Genomic DNA, 17,921 nt, shown 5'->3' on the forward strand with positions numbered 1-17,921 from the left:
AAACACTAAAATGAGCTTTCTATCTCTATGAAGTTTTGAGTCCATGCTATTTAATATGCTTTAGAAGACTTAAAAAGGAAGGTCATTCACTAACCTTCCTTGCTGTGTATGAAGGATAAAACAAACATGATTCACAGCTCTCAACAATGCACTTTGCAGTCAAGCAGTGTTCACGAGGGCTGTGCCTTCCACTCGCTATGCCTCCCTGTAGTGCGGTGGTGGTGACTGGGCGTGTTCCTTCAGGGAGTGTGATCAGATCTGCACTTGTTCCTTTTCCAGGTTACAGAGCTCAACAACGTGAAGAATGTAGCTCGGTTGCCCAAGAGCACCAAGAAACACGCCATAGGGATTTATTTCAATGATGATACCTCCAAGACCTTCGCTTGTGAATCAGGTTCGTCCGATGCAGGGAGGGCTTTTGCTCTTCGCTTTTAAGCAGGCACTGGGCACGCTTGTTAATCTTGCGGACGTTTCCACAGATCTGGAGGCCGATGAATGGTGCAAAGTCCTCCAGATGGAGTGTGTGGGCACGCGGATCAATGACATCAGCCTCGGAGAGCCTGACTTGCTGGCTACTGGGGTTGAGAGAGAACAGAGTGGTATGTAAAGAAAATTCTCTCCTTCGCTCTCTTGAACGCTGTTTTTGTCCCACCACAAGACGTCTTCGTTGCGTGACATTTTGGAAGATGTAGGCAGTGTATGAAGGAGTAAAAGGAAGCCTTTAGCTGACCCAGATCCTGTATTACTATTTCAGTGTCTTTCTTTTCTTAATGTGTGTTCAGTGCACAAATAATGGACGTAATTCAGTGCACAAATACCACCGGCTAGGAACCTGGGGGAACCTGCCACGTGCCAGTGTCTGTGGCCGATGAATCAGGTCATCGAATTTTCCCAGCAGCTCTGTGAAACAGCCGCTGTTCCTCTCCTCATTTTGCAGATGGGGAGACTGATGCTCCTGCTCTGATCCCATCAGCTCGTGTCTGATGCACTCCTGCACCTCTAGTCCTAAAATACTGATTTTTACCACATAATGAGGGGTTTTGTTTTTGTTTTTGGTCTTAAGTTTTTCGTTGAAAATATCTCACTGAAAGCTTTCTGATTATTTATTTATTTATTTATTTTGATTTTTTATTTATTTATTTTATTGATTTTTATTTATTTATTTATTTGACAGGTAGAGATCACAAGTAGGCAGAGAGGCAGGCAGAGAGAGAGGGGGAAGCAGGCTCCCTGCTGAGCAGAGAGCCCAATGTGGGGCTCAATCCCAGGACCCTGGGATGATGACCCGAGCCAAAGGCAGAGGCTTTAACCCACTGAGCCACCCAGGCGCCCCAGATGTTTTTAATAGAATCCAAACTTCATGACTATTTTCTCAGGTTTAAATCCACCTAAGTCCCCTGTTTTTGTTTTCGTTTCGTTTTTTTGTTTTTTTTTTTGTTTTTTAATTGAAACACATGAGCCCAAATCCTTGAGCTCAGCACTCAACCTGGGACGAAGTCATTTTAGGTAATAATGATCAAAATACCCATGAACATTTTGGCAAAACTCAGTATTGGTTTACAGTAGTAGCCTGGATGCGAGAGAGTATTCGTTTGCAAATAACCAAACCTTATGGCAGGGTAGATTGGATCCTGGAGTCCTGCTCTGTGGTAGCCTAGTGACTTGATCTGTGAGGATGGAACACACCAGAAAAGGCCATGAGCCCCTGGGGTTGATGATGAACGTGGCAGAGGTGGAATTGTACTGACCCTTCCTGTGGGCACACACTCCAGCTCTCAGTAAAAAAATGCCCTTGCTGTCACTTGGAACTCTGTCTTCATGACACGTTGACAGGCTGGGACTATTTTGGATGCCCCATATGTGCCGTAATGCCTCTCCACGGAAATGTTATTGACTGAGACTTACAAGTGCTTGGCTAATTCAGAAAAGTCTCTTTGTAGACTGGGAAGAAGCTGAGCTGTAGGGAAGCCGAGCCATTTCCGAAGGTCATACAACCAAGCCCTGGGCCCTTCGTTGCGTACCTCCCTGAATCAGAGGGCTCCGGGCTGAGAGGATGCACCTGTGTTGCCTCATGGACAGATGCCTATGAAGCCAGACATAGGAAAATTTGATAGGTTTTGATTTTTTAAAAAATCTACAGGGCTCAGGCACCCATTTTTTTACAAATGTATATTTATATTTATGAAGCTGTATGCCAGTCGTGTGGCAAATGGAATCCAAGAACGGGCTGTGCCTAGGCATTCCCTTTACCATACCAACTGTGCCTCAGTTTCCTCTTCCATCAAACAGGAATAGGAATATCCCTGGCCCATAACTAGGAGGGATCATTATAAAACTCAACTAAGTCTTTGAAGGCACTTTACGATATTAATTTTCGTGACTTCAAGTAATTGTAACCATCACAGGCACTCTTACGACTGTCACTGTTGTTATTCTTGAGTGAGGTAGAGTTACAGAAGAACTTCTGAGTGAGTGAATTGATAATGGTCTCTCTTACTTTTTACTTAAAGATGATAGTCTTTCTGACTTTTTCTAGAATTCCCCTGGGCGAGATTTTACTCCATTAGAATATACTTTTAAAAAATAATAGTTGCCAGAAAGCAGCAAACAATTAGTTATTGGGTGAGGGAAATAACTTTAGAAAATTGGAAAAAGAGATCCATGAAATCATGTAGTCATGACACTCCCATTTACTAAACTGAGCTAAAATAGACAAGAATTCTAATGACGTCCTTATAATAAAACAATTAATTTAGAATACCACTAATAAGATCAGTGCCATACTATTTTATCAGATAACAGGCAATCTACCATAATGATGGGTAGGTGAAAATGTGTTTGCTGTAGTAATATTTTTGCTCATGTTTCGCTTACACGTTTTGACTCATAATTTCCTTAATTAATGAATTTTCTAGAAATATAACAGAAATACCATGACTGAATCTGTGGGGATGAAAATTTGGTTGTAGTAATAAGCCCGGTCGTTTACTGAGAATGGTCTTGGTTAAATTTTAACAGTCGTCCAAATGAGCAAATGGGTATTCGTAATTGGCTAAGGAGAGTTCTTGTTAAAACTAATTCAAGTACATCCATTAGATTTTTCCCAAACCGGTGGTCAGTTAAATGCCTAGTATCAGCATGGCGTTCTATTTAAATAACTTGGGATGTAGTTTTATTCATTTAGTTATGAAAATTATGAGTTGATCAATATAACTTCAATATTATTAAATCATGTGACAATTATTTTGCACCTGCATCTTTTGTGAACACAAAAATGTGGGTGTAATTAATATGTACTTGGCAGGAAAAAAATTGTTTTTAATGGTTTCATTGCTCTAGTCTTTTATTGGCATACATATTTTTTATTATGCAAATTCTAAAATTCTAAAAATGGTCTTCGCTCCTGTAAATAGTGTTTAGTGTATGTGGACAGCCAGACCACGTCATTATTATGTTACTTAACATGGTCTCCATTTAAAAAAAATCATTTTCGGGGACTGTGAATTTATGAGAAAGCTTATCTTCCTGAATGTTCAACCTAAACCTAGAATATGAACTAGAATGATTTTGAAATGCCTCTTTGTTCCTACAATGTCTTTGATGTTTTATTCCCGGGATTTTAGAACTAACCTTCTGTTTCTCTCCCAGAGAGATTCAATGTGTATTTGACGCCGTCCCCTAACTTAGATGTTCATGGCGAATGTGCCTTGCAGATTACATATGAGCACATCTGTCTTTGGGACGTCCAGAATCCCAGAGTCAAACTCATCTCTTGGCCGCTAAGTGCCCTGCGACGGTACGGGCGAGATGCTGCTTGGTTCACTTTTGAGGCAGGGAGGTGAGTTTCATGATGTTCTTCTTTTTTCCCTCTCCCCAGGGCTACGTGTCAGGTCCACCCTGCTGTGTGTTTCTGCAGCCGTGTTGAGCTATGATCCTATAGGGCTCGGCATGTTCTAAAGGAGTCATCTATGCAGGACGGCTTTATTTCCCCGAAGGGTTCTAATGCTTCATGAATGCTTCATGAATTTTCATGGCATGGTTTGATTCCATATCACCAACTGAAGTTGAATTAGGTAAAGAGGCTGAAAATGTACCATTTACTGGGTCATACTGGACCCACGCCAGCTACTTGGGTTTTGGAAAACATCCATATTGTTATTCTGTTTATGTTTTCTCTTTGGCTCACAGTGGTAGATGATCAGTGGGAGGGGCCATTCATTTCTGAAGGCGCCATTGACTGAGTTCCTTCCACGGTGTTACGAAGAGCCCTAACACTAAGAGGTTGATTCTAGAACTGGCTTATTGCGATCAAGACCCAATAAGCCCTTCTAGGGCTTTCCCTTTTTTCTTTCAGAAGTCAATTTTGGAAAGAGAAGAGGGTGCCGATAATCTTTGGGTTGATCATTAGCTAGAAAGAGATTCATCTAAGCAGGATCTCACTCTTCTCCCCCTCACGCACAGTTCCTCCCTCAGAATTTGGGCTCTTTATTTATTTATTTATTTTTTAACATCAGAGATTAATTTTATATTTTAGAATTTTAAATGACTAAATTTTAAGAAATACAAGTGCTTCTGTAACATGGCCTGACATTCATATTCAAACTGAAAGCAGTCAGCTTGTGATTTTGAAAAATCTTTGGTGTGTTGGTAAAAGCGAATGGTTCTTCCCAACAAGAATACAATACTTGATCTAAGGAGAGTGAAAACAGAAGTTCCACATACCTAAGACCCTAATTTGTGTGACTATATGATAGTCATGGTCTACTCAACTTAGTCTGCTCATTCCATGATAAGCAAAGCCCAATTATCTAAGCTTTGCTTTTCAGAATAATGATGCATTTGATTCTCCTACAACTCTCCTTGAAACTTTTTAAGCTCTTTTTTCCCAAACAGCTCTTTCCCATTGTTTTATTTTTAAGTACCTGGAAATCGAAATGCTATAAATGAGTCTGTGAATCTCCCAGAGATGGCAAAGGTCCTCACATTAGAAAATAAAACTGTAATTTTCAGAGCAATGTTCTGTCAGAATTACTTGTTTATTATCCTTATGGGAACATTTCTGTAGAAAGATCAGAATTTGTTTGGGAAAGCGGGTATGTTTCCCTATTTTGGTCTCAGAAATTATTTATGTATTAATCATTACCAGTGAAATCTATGTATGAAAAATGGTTTATGATAGAAGTAGACTTTTCTGTTGGTTATATGCTTCATAGCATCTCCCACTTGTGTTTCATATTGATGCAGAGTGGAATTCTGCCTTGATCAGGATGTGTGGGGCCTATTTGGGGTAGCCCTTATTCAAACATTAAAAATTTTCAATTATTACTTAGATTTATAGGAATAGTAATAGGAAGAGTATGTCTTTCTATCACAATTTCTAGAAACTAAAACCTTAGTAAACTTCTGTAGTGTCTCATGACTAATATTAAACTTTTTCTGACATTATCTTTCAGGTTTTAATGTTACTCACTCATCTCTTGCAAAAGTTTAGTTTATTCTTATTAATCTAGTAGCCTGTTAAGGGTCTAGGAGATTATTTTAAAGACTGATCTTTCTCCTAAGTGTGATAAGAAGCCACAGAGATTTTCTAAGCAGGTGTGTGTGTGTGTGTGTGTGTGTGTGTGTGTGTGAGATACCATATTTATATTTTGTGGACAATGGGATAGAAGTGGCAGAGGTACATATGGGGAGATACTGAGGTAGCTCAGATAAAAGAAATGGATGAAAATTATGGATATGTTGGAGACATAAATTTCAAAAATATTCCAAGGCCTTTGACCAAAAGCCATAAAGTGCTGACTCAGAAAATGAAAGCATTTTGTTCTATGACTTTGTTCTTTTTATGGTCTGACCTTTAGGGTACTTTGCCCAAGCTCTCCAGCTGTTCAATGACTAGAATACCTGCCACCCACACGCCACAGTGTTGTGTCTCAAATATTGTACAGACTTAGAACACTCGTACTTTTGAATCCTTTTCTTATTCAGTGGTCATGCTTTGTGGGGCTGGTGCTAACCAGAAGGCGAGTCCTCAGAAGGGAAAGTGTCTTGAATGTGCTCTTAGGATCCTGTTCATTTCTCCGACAGCTCGGTGGGGCGGAAGAAGCACTGACAGGAGTCAGAGAGACCCTAGTTTCTGACATCTGTTCTTTATTAGGAATCGACCTTGAGGGGCGCCTGGGTGGCTCAGTGGCTTAAAGCCTTTGCCTTTGGCTTGGGTCACGATCCTGGGGTCCTGGCATCGAGCCTCGCATCGGGCTCTCTGCTCAGCAGGGAGCCTGCTTCCTCCTCTGTCTCTGCCTGCCTCTCTGCCTACTTGTGATCTCTGTCAAATAAATAAATAAAATATTTTTTTAAAAATTTAAAAATTAAAAAAAGAAATTGACCTTGAACAAAGGTTTTAACTTCCTTTTTAAGTGTATCCAAGTCATAACTTCCTCGAGAGGTTGTTGTGGGTAACAGCAGCGGTGCACGCAGGTGATCTGGAAGGGTGCTGGGCTTCTCCCCAGTAGGGTCTTCGATGTTTTATTATGATTACTTTGAGAGTAGGACTTGAGTTTGCAGGGTACTGACAGTGTTAAACACAAGGTAATATGACTATTTTATATTTTGCCTGAAATTCAAATAAAGATGAATTTTTATAGTTACCATCAAGATGCTCAGGATAATAAGATCATTTGTGTTCCCCCAAGCATGAAGGTTTCATATCACCTTGCTTTATTAGTGAAGATAATTTTTTCCTTGGCTATTTTTGGATGTGTTCAAAACAAAGCAGTTTCATATTAACTAATACAATTTTCTCCTTGTCTCCTGTCAATAAATGAAGAGAATTTAAGTCTCTCTACGCAAATAGTTTTCATGGGTCCAACATGCATCTGCAAAGATTTTGCAGTTTTGCCCACCAGAACACAAGGAATCTCCCCCAGAAGTTTGAACCGGTCTTTTTTGGACAAGCTGTCAGCCTCTGTTAGAGTTGAGACTCAGTGTTACTCCTGTTCAGTGGCCCCACTTTGCTCCACCAAGACTGACACCAGGACACGTGTAATAAACTAGACAGGAACTGGAGGAAATGAAAAGAGATTGCAGCTCTACCCCATACTGGGTGTGGACCTTGAGGGAATGACCTCACTCTCTGAGCTCCATTGGCCACCTGTAGAAAGGGCTATACAAATACCTAGCATAAAGCCTGGCATGGAGTAGACAGTTGTGTCAACCAACCCAACACAACAGGAGAGAAGATCATTGGCTCACATACCTGAAGGTCCAGGCGGTAGGGATGGCATCAGGCTTGGCTTGATCAGAGGCTAAATGACCGTAGGTTTCATCTCTCAGTCCTGTTTCTTCTAGGATGTCTTTGCTCTGGCTCCACTTAGAGGCTTCCAAGAACTTTGGGATCTTCTCATGCCCTGAGCCGATAGAAAGGAAATTCCTACCGTATATGGACCCTCACATTCCTGAGGGTGTCAAGTACTACACTGAGGACTTTATACAAAGCAAGCAGGGTACAAATACAGTGGGGTGGTTCTCCCAAAGCAGGAAGAGGGTACCGATGCCATCAGAAGAAGGATGGATGTAAGGTTTAAAATGGAAGAAAATCTAACAAAATGTGTCCAATACAGCATTTAATAACTGCCCAAAGCAAAGAGGGCAAAACCGCTATTGGACTGTAATTAGCAATATCACTCGTAATGGCACTGAAATATAGAACAGCAGTTCTCAGCCTGGGATGTGTTTGTCCCAGGGGACATTTGTCTATGTCTGGAGCCATTTTTTATTGTTACAATAGAAAAAGGATGCCATTGGCGTCCAGTGGATGGGGGGGCCAGATGCTGCGAGCATACGCTGCTCGGAACTATCCCCCACAACCAATGGGAATCTGGTCCAATTATCCAGTTGGAAAACTCTGTCCCTGCAGGCATACCAGCCATTGAAAATAATCCCTGATATTTACGTAGCCGTGATTACATGAAGGTCACTATACTGAGTATTTCGCATGTACTGCCTCCTTTAAGCCATTTGCTGCTCATAGAAAGTAGGTAATATTACCATTCTCATCTTAAAAGGAAACTTGGAGACCTGGATGACTGGTCCAGGGGCATTAGACGAGTAAATGGTGGATTGAGGAGTCGCACTCCGGTCTTCTTACTTCCAAACCCTGATACTATCTAGGAAGGCTGAATGTCGCAGTCCATCCACTAGGTGAGTCTAGTTCTTCATGAACTTCTGTGGAGCTAGGGAAGAGAAGGAACGTTTTCTCATGTCGCCAGAGCACCCTAAAACCATTTGGATGTGTGCTGTTTTCTTAGTTTCTGGAACTTCCTGTTTGCTCTTTTAGCATTCCAGAGCCAGGATTGTTTGTCGCTCATGGACAGCAGTATCGTGATCATAGATCATTTAAAGTCTTCTAGATGTTATTTCTCCTCCTCTTCACCCAACAGAAGCAAATCAGATCATATCTCTGTTTTTTGCCTTGAGAAATCCAGCGTTGAAATACAAGCTTTTTAATAAGGTGCAATTGCCTGATTAATTGCCACTCCTTGGCCCTGGAGACAAAGAACGGTGAGATTACTTGGTGGGCCAAGAGACATATTGCTTTCTTTGTTTGAGGTTTTTCTGGTCTTTTGTTTGTTCCTTTCCACTTGGAAGCCCTGAAACTTCAGTGAAACACATCAGGTTAGCAGGGGCTCTGATTTTTTTTTTTTTTTATGGGAAGGTCTAACTGTGAAGATGGGAAGATCTAACTTTTAACTGCCTTAGAAGGTTCTAACTGCATCAACACGTCCCCTTGGAACCATTCTTGAAATGTGATTGTTTAAAGAAAGGTGGCAGGTGTCCAGTAAGTACCCCTGTTAATTTTATAGCTGGCTGCTGAGTTAGCATGCTCCGGTGTCAGGCTCTGCCTTACCTCCTGAGTGATTTAAATTAATACCCTGGGTTTAGCACCTGCAGGAGGGAAAGAAGCCCAGGTGACATTTGGCAGAAGGTACTGAATAATTACCACACATGAGTGCTTCTCTTTACCAGCCAGAGAGAGTCTCTATTGTGCTTTTGACATCATTTTAAGAGAAATTTTTAGGTATGCCAAGTATATGTGAAAATTGACGTTGCATGTACAAATTACTTTTCTTGAAGGGAATGCACAAAGTTGTGAAAAGTTTTTGGGGTTAGGTTTTTTTTTTTTTTGGATTAAAGGCATCTGAACAGCCTCCGAAAAGAAATTATGCATGTCTAGTATATATCACTCTGAAAACAAGTAATTGGTGAAATAGCTTTTCATTGGGGAAGAAAATTGTTTCCCCCCCTGTAACGGATGAGTTTACAGGATCGCTCTTCTAATATAAATTGTTGCATATTCTATTTCTCTTCTTGATTTTAAGCTACTTAGTAATCTCTCATTCCTGTGTATTTTAGGGAACATACACCCATTCTTTTTTTTTTTTTAAAGATTTTATTTATTTGACAGAGAGAGAGAGATCACAAACAGGCAGAGAGGCAGGCAGAGAGAGAGGGGAAGCAGGCTCCCTGCTGAGCAGAGACTGGGGCTTGATCCCAGGACCCTGAGACCATGACCTGAGCCGAAGGCAGAGGCTTAACCCACTGAGCCACCCAGGTGCCCCATACACCCATTCTTATTAAATGATCGAAAGCAAATTGACAAACAAACTATACCCCATTCTTCCTGCCATGTTGGGTAGAGAAAATGGCATAAACATGTACTGGATCTCACACGTGGGCTTGCTTAGTATCTGGGCTCTCTACTATTGCATTGATCTATGTGTCTGTTTTTGTTTTTTTTTTGTTTTTTAAGATTTTATTTATTTGTTTGACAGACAGAGATCACATGTAGGTAGAAAGGCAGGCAGAGAGAGAGGAGGAAGCCGGCTCCCTGCTGAGCAGAGACCACCCCCCACATGGGAAACTGGATCCCAGGACCCTGGCATTATGACCTGAGCCGAAGGCAGAGGCTTTAACCCACTGAGCCACCCAGGCGCCCCTATGTGTCTGTTTTTTTTTTTTTTTTTTTTTTACCAGTACCATACTGTCTTGGTGATCACAGCTTTGTAATACAGCTTGAAATCAGGCAACGTGATGCCCCCAGCTTTTTCTTTTTCAACATTTCCTTGGATATTTGGAGTCTTTTCTGGTTCCATACAAATTTTAGGATTGTTTGTTCCAGCACTTTGAAAAATGCCATTGGTATTTTGATCAGGAAGGCATTGAAAGTATAGATTTCTGTGGGTAGCATAGACATTTTAACAATGTTTATTCTTCTGATCCCATGAGCATGGAATGTTTTATCATCTTTTTGTGTCTTCTTCAATCTCCTTCATAAGTGTTCTGTAGTTTCTAGGGTATAGATTCTTTACCTCTTTGGCTAGATTTAGTCCACTTCAATGTGAGGCACGAATCCATCAAAATCCTAGAGGAGAGAGTAGGCAGTAACCTTTTCCACATGGGCCACAGCAACTTCTTTCAAAGCACATCTCCAAAGACCAGGGAAACAAAAGCGAAAATTAACTTTTGGGACTTCATCAAGATAAAAAGCTTCTGCATAACAAAGGAAACAGTCAACAAAACAAAGAGACAATCCAGGGAATGGGGGAAGGTATTTGCAAATGACACTACAGATAAAGGGCTGGTATCCAAGATCTGTAAAGAACTTCTCAAACTCAACACCCATAAAACAAATAATCATGTCAAAAAATAGGCAGAAAACATGAACAGACAATTCTTTAAAGAAGACACCCAAATGGCTAACAGACACATGAAACAATATTCATCATCATTAGCCATCAGGGAGATTCAAATCAAAACCACACCGAGATACCACCTCACCCCAGTCAGAATGGCAAAGATTCATAAGGCAAGAAATAATAAATGTTGAAAAGGATGTGGAGAAAGAGGAACCCTTTTAACACTGTTGGTGGGAATACAAGTTGGTGCAGCCACTTTGGAAAACAGTGTGGAGGTTCCTCAAAAAGTTAAAAATAGAGCTACCCTATGACCCAGCAATTGCACTACTGGGTATTTACCCCAAACATACAGATGGAGTGAAAAGAAGGGCCGTATGCACCCCAGTGTTCATAGCAACAATGTCCACAATAGCTACACTGTGGAAGGAGCCGAGATGCCCTTCAACAGACGAACGGATAAAGAAGATGTGGTCCATATATACAATGGAGTATTACTCAGCCATCAGAAAGGACGAATACCCAGCTTTTGCGTCAACATGGATGGAACTGGAGGAGAGAGATCGTGCTAAGTGAAATAAGTCAAATGGAGAAAGATAATTATCATATGGTTTCACTTATACATGGAACATAAGGAATAGCAGGGAGGACATTAGGAGAAGGAAGGGAAACATAAAGGGGGGGGAAACCAGAGGAGGAGATGAACCATGAGGAACTATAGACTCCAGGAGTCATCCTGAGGGTTTTAGAAGGGAGGGGGTAGGGGCCTGCGTGAGCCTGGTGGTGGGTATTCAGGAGGGCATGGGTTGCATGGAGCACTGGGTGTTATACGCAAACAATGCATCATGGGACACTACATCAAAAACTAATGATGTACTGTATGCTGACTAACATAATTTTAAAAATTATAAAATAAATAAATAAGTAAAGTGGAATTCTTTCCTTTTGCACGAAAATACAAACAATAGTTGTGCCATTTATGTGGACTTTTATTCCCCATCAGCGTTTATCTCAAAAGTAATTTTAATTATAAAGATAATGCACACGCATCATAAATATTCCTTTAATGGAGGCAGGTGTGAAAGAGAAGAGAGAGTCTCCTTTCTACTGTACAGAGTCAGCTTTTTAGTAGTCACATTCAGGAGATCTGTGCTAGGTGTGGGAGTGTGAACTCAGACAGGCAAGGCCACATCATACATAAGAAGCTTAGCCAGGTCCCTTCTGCCTCCTTGTTGTGATTTTAACATGTTTAATCCCTAAAGGAACGGATGACTTTGTCGTGACCTTTGGGAAAAACCTCTCGTCAGTACATCCTGTCGTGTGGCCATCATTTTTAAGAAAAATTGTATGTTTATTTTTATTTTGTTTATTTGCCTAGCTTTCTTGAGGTTGTATGGACTTACAACATTAAGTGTAATGTGTACAATGTGTGTAGCACAAGGACCACCGTGGTGAGCTCACTTAACACCGTCCCCACCTCACGTCGTTACCTTTTGTGTGTGTGCGGTTGAGAACATTTAAGATCTCCTCTCTTAGCAACTTCCAAGTATGCAATACCGTATTTTTCACGGTACTCACAATTCTGTACCATAGATCTCTGGAACTTACTCACCTTCTCACTTGAAGTTTGCGCCCTGTGCTCATCTCCTCATTTTCCCCACCCTCTAGTCCTCGGTCACCACCATTCGCTGTCTGCTTTTGTGAGTTTGGCTTTTTTATATTCTACAGACAAGTGAGATCATACGGTGTTTGTCTTTATCTGACTTATTTCACTTACCCTAATGCCCTTGAGGTCTGTCCATGGTGTTATACATAGCAGGATTTTCTTCTTTTTTATGGCTAATATTACATTGTGTGCATATGTGTATATGTATATATTTTTTCTTTATGCACTTACATTGGTGGACACTCAGCTTCTTCCATGTCTTGGCTATTGTAAATAACACTGCAGTGAACGTGGGTGTGTGTATCTTTTTGGAATGGTGATTTCATTTTCTTTGAATATATACCCAGCAGTGGAATCGCTGGGTCGTATGGCAGTTCTAGTTTTTTGAAGAACCTCCATACCGTTTTCCACGGGGCTGTACCAGTTCATATTCCTGCCAACAGTGCACAAGTAGTTCTTTTTCTCCACATGCTCCCAGACACCTGTTATCTCTTCTGCTTTTCATAGTAGCCATTCTGACAGGGGTGAGGTGATATCCTATTGTGGTTTTGATTTTCCTGAAGGTTAGTGATGCTGGATGTATTTTCATGTACCTGTTGGCCATTTGTCTGCTGCAGGCAATAATCCACTAGTGTAGGTGGCTCCTTTCTGTGGGACGGTACCTCACACTCTAGAAGGGTCTAGTAGAAACGAGTCATTTCCTTCTTCCATCAGATGTCCGCTGAGTGCACGCGAGGAGCCTGGTGTGGAGCCATGAATGAAACACACAAGGGTTGTGCTGTTGTGAAATTCACTCCGTAGAGGAAAGGGGAGTATAGACCATAATAGACATTTTAAAAAGTAAAAGAGATGTTAGATTGTGTAAGACCACAGCAAAAAATAAAGTCATTCAACAGAAAGTGCCAAAGGAGTGGGGGTGATTTTAAATAGAATGAGTGGGACTGGCTTTGCCAAGTCAGGGATGCCTGACAAAAACTCTAGGAGGACTCGCGGGGAGAGCATTCCAGCCAGAAGCAGGAGGTTGGAAGAAGGTGCCGAGGCGGGTAGATGCGGAGCGTGCAAAGAGCCAAGGACCTGGCATGACCTGGACAGAACAAGGGAGGGGGAAGCACCGTGTGTAAAGGTAGACATGCAACAGGGTCTGGCTATGTGGGGCTTGAAGGCCACTGTAAAGAATTGGGCTTTGGTCTTTGTTGGGGTGCCCCTGGGGGTGGCGGGTGGAGGTGGGTCACTGCAAGGTTTGCAGGAACAGTCCCCGAGATCTTTCCCGTTTCTGACACCAGCTGCAAGTGGAGGGATTCCCACAACCGCCAAAGGTTTCGTAATTTACTAGAATGATTCAGAGCTTACTGACTGTGGGAGGCCACCGTAAGGCTTGAGACGAGAACCAAACCAGGCCCTGACTTGTGCCTCCTTTAAAGGCTGAGTAGCCGAACAAAAGGCTTAGGTCGATGAAGCCGAGTAGCACCGAGAAAGGGTCTGTGCTATGTGTTTTGCGCTCGCCTACGTGACATCCCACACGTTCGCTAGTCAGATAGAGACGATTTGGCCGGGGTCAGAAATTGTTGGCTGGTCCTTGCTGTCCTTGCACGGACTATAGACTACACCACTGTTAAGACTGAGCTGTGCTTGCATAAACTATGTCTTGAGTGGCCTTGAAGTCAGTCATCTGACGCTAGAGGGTCTGCTATTGATGCCGAGGAAATAGATAATGGGAAAGCTTGAAGGATTTTCTGTGCTTGTTGCAAACTCTTTAGTAATCAGCTAAAAATAGACACTTTTCTTATGATTGTTTGTGTTAGCTATAAAATGCCTCACAGCCTTGAATAAAATTGGCACCATTGGACATCCTCCTTGGTGCTCCTCCTGCCCCCATCTCTTTGTCTCTTAATTTCTTTTCAGCATCCTCTTACCCTCACATTCCTGGTCGATCTGTCGCGGCCGAGACAACTGACATCTATGAAACTCATGGTTAAAGCTTCTAACAGCGAAGGATACAGAGTAACTAAAACTAACATCAACAAGGGAAGAAGGGGCGGGGTAGGGGGGGCAGAATCCAGAGCAGTACCCGGCATAGAGCTCCTCTGTCCTCCCCCGGTGGAGTTAGAGCAGCATCCTGCCCTCCCATTAGCATCTGACGGTACACGCAGAGTATCACCGGCGAGGGAGCCCCCCCAACCACAGTGGAGAGGTTTTACTGGGGCTTCATTACGTGCGTGTTTGATCAACTCATTGGTTGTGCACGTGGCCGATCCCATCGTCCAGGTCCACTGACGGCACGTGACCCAAAGCCTCACCCTAAATCCCATTCCTACCATTTGTCTAACCCAAGAACCCCAGGCAAACAAAAATTACCGCCCAGGTAATTGCCCACGCCAAGACTAGACAAGATGTTTTGGACAAGTTTAAATTCTTTTCTACCTGGGAAGTGGTGAGCAAAGAAGGGACACGGTCTGACTTTTTTTTCTTTTAAACTAGACTCTGAAGCTAAAACCAGTTAGGAGGGTGTCACAGTGCTCACGATGAGAACAAGAGTGGCTGCAGGAACGTTGGTAACAATGAACGTGGGCTCAAGTGTTTGGATACTGACATGTTTTGACGCTAAATCCAAAAGTGTGTACTGACTGGCCATGAGTTGGGGTTGGGGGTCAGGATCCTCCTGGAGCAGCTCAGACTACAGAGGAACCCCCGGCGGGTGGAGGGCAGCGTAGGGATGACCAGACTTCAGTTTCGGGCTTGTTAACTTCAAGGCTTGTCCCGTGGTTTCCCTCTGGTGCTAACCCGACTTTTCATTCTCCCGGGGATGAGAACACAGGACGTGTTTGGGCTTAGATATTGTGAAAGCCCTTCCGTTTCAGCCCGCTGCTGGGAGAGCGCGATAGCAGGAAAAATGAGGGACAGATGCCCCCGTAGATCTAGGTCAGGGCATGGCATGGGGAAGCAAAAAGGGAAAAGGGATGTTTCTTTGACTTTACCTGTTACGTGATTAAGAACAGATATGATTAACAAACTACCACTGTCTCTTACACTAGCCATGTTTTATGACTTTGGATACTTAGTTTTGTTGTTTTGTTTTCATAAACTCTGAAGTCCCTGTACGTGGGACTTTTAGAATTTAAATCTAAAAGGTAATAATGTGCACATTTAAGGAACCTCTGGGAAGCCTGGCGACATCGGTGGTGGAACCAGGGGAGAAAGGATAGCCTGTGACAGTCAGAGCACACTCCAAATTTGGGGACCTTGTCTTTCCTCGCTCACCGGGCTGATGAGCTTTGTGGAAGTTGTTGCTAACTCTCCAGAGCACTACTTCACTGGGACTGGAGAACAAAACCCGCCCCCCCGGTCGTTTGCGTTGTAGTTTTTATATAGTGAAAGCTGCTGCTATTCCTAAAGGGAGAATCCTATTCCTGAATTCGTATTTCTGTTCTCAGAGAAGAGGTTTGTATTATTCTGTTTTCATAGCTTGTGAGCCTCAAAGACTCATCTCTAGCCACATACCTTCCACCCCAGGCATCTTTTCTGCTCCCCTGCTGTCCGGGGATGTGGTGACCTGAGTTTCCTTCCAAGCAAAAATGCGGTTGTGCCTCCCTCCTGAAGTTTTCCCTGAGGTTTTGACTTTTTAAAGGGTTAAAAGAAGAACAATAAATCCTAATTCAGTGCTTACCTTGATGTAGGAAACTTGATAAAGATAAAATACAGTCTCCCAGTACCTTCAGAGGTTTGGGTGATCTTATTATTTACATCTGGGATATGAGGCCGTGGAAACTTCGAGAGGTCAGTATAGTTGACCCTGATTCCAACATATGAGGGAACTGGAGGAGACGGTCTTTTCTACCTCTCTCTCACACCACCTCCAGGAGGGCTCTGGGAAGCACACCCACATTTCCCCAAATGTGGGGTGATTTTCGTGATAGAGGCATAATATTAAATGAATGGGACTCGCACAGTGGTAGTATTTTTCTTCCCAACTACCTTTTTGATCCTTTTGATTAAATTACAGTAAAAAACATTTTGGTGGGGTGCTGGCACGTCTAAACTCTATTTTCTAAAACTTTCTTCTTCTTTTTTTTTAAAAGATTTTATTTATTTATTTGAGAGAGAGAGTGAGTGAGTGGTGGGGAGGGTCAGAGGGGGAGAGAGAGAGAGAGGGAGGGAGAGAGAGAGAAGCAGACTTCCTACTGATCAGGGAGCCCGATGCGGGGCTCTATCCGTGGACCTTAGGATCATGACCTGAGCCAAAGGCAGTGGTTAACTGACTGAGCCACCCAGGTGCCCCTAACACTTTTTAATTTACCTGCGTTACTAATAAGGGAGCACACGTCCCGTTTGGGTCTTTTGACCCGAAGACAGGGCTCAATATTGTATTTTGTTTTCATTGCATTCGTTTTCACGTCTGCCTTCAATTTATTGCGGATCATACTGGCTTATGACTATGGATTTGGTGGCTTATGGACAATACATTCGTTTGAGAGAGAAGAAACCTGAGTCGATTTTAAAAGTATTAAACAGGCAGCACAACGATTTGACGGAGAAAAGTTGTACGAGGGTGACTGACATTCCCAAGAGCTGCCCCGTGCTTGGTGTCCTGAGTGGCTCCGTGATCCGCTGGTTTCTCTTTCCCACCCTACTGGTCTCCAGGCAACACACACACACACACACACACACACACACTCGCGCGTGCACACACGCACACACATGCACACACACTACACCAGCAGAGTCAGCTTCCCCCTCATCTACAGCTGAGCAGAGATCCAGGCAGTGGCCCCAGTGACTGGAACGGGCAAGGCCACGCCGACCACAGGGCTGGGGCGTACTCCGCTTCAACCCAAATACCGTCTGTGGTGAAGCAACAGCTCCCCCGCACCCAGAGGCTTCCTTCTGTGGGCGGCGTCTCCACCGCTAACCCATAGGTTCGGTGCTCCCTCAGCCCCTTGTTTTGGGGCTCTTCATTGCTTCTTGGCTGGGGACCTTTTGCCACTTCGGGGACATTTATCAATGTCTGGAGAGGTTTTGGGTTGTCACAACTTGAGGATGCCACTGGCGGCCGGTGGGTAGACGGACCAGAGATGCTGTCCAACCTCCTACAACACACAGGAGACTTCCCACCACCAAGGAGGATCTGGCCGTGCAGTATCGCCGATATCAACGGTGCCAGTGTCGAGAGCCCCTGTCCTAAATTACAAGCCCCAAAGACCTTTCCACACATTTTTCTTCAAGCTGGAGCCACCAGATCCCATGGGGTTAAGCCTCTTGTTTATTTCGTGTTGTGTTTCTGTGTGTCTGTTTTTCTTACGATAGTGTCTCTGGTACTCTGTGGCCACAGGTGCGGGGCGGGGGGGGTCACACTCCATTTGTTCACTTCACTCTCTCAGACAAAACAATGACAACATTCTACAATGTTTTGCTCCTAATTTTGTGGCTCTTCTGTGCTTCTGATCAGTTTCTCTCCAGTGTTGTGGCTTCCTGAAATTCTTCATTACTATGTAACATCGACACCGACCCCTTTCGCCGTCCATACTTTGCTTTATCGGGGGCTCCTCTGACCCAGTATGGCTCATTGTGCC

General features: G+C 43.1%; 1 protein-coding gene across 4 annotated transcripts in view; it reads left to right on the plus strand.

Moving 5' to 3' along the window:
• The window catches only part of DOK5 (docking protein 5), a 156,581-nt gene that overhangs the window by 100,724 nt on the left and 37,936 nt on the right, over positions 1-17,921 (plus strand). For all 4 annotated transcript variants that reach the window (XM_047746338.1, XM_047746335.1, XM_047746336.1 and 1 more), the window contains 3 exons: positions 280-394; positions 480-599; positions 3,649-3,838. In XM_047746338.1, coding sequence (XP_047602294.1) covers positions 280-394; positions 480-599; positions 3,649-3,838 — 425 coding nt within the window. The remainder of the gene's footprint in view (positions 1-279; positions 395-479; positions 600-3,648; positions 3,839-17,921) is intronic.

The sequence above is a fragment of the Lutra lutra genome, chromosome 9 (genome assembly GCF_902655055.1).
Source record: "Lutra lutra chromosome 9, mLutLut1.2, whole genome shotgun sequence".
Lineage (NCBI taxonomy): Eukaryota > Metazoa > Chordata > Mammalia > Carnivora > Mustelidae > Lutra > Lutra lutra.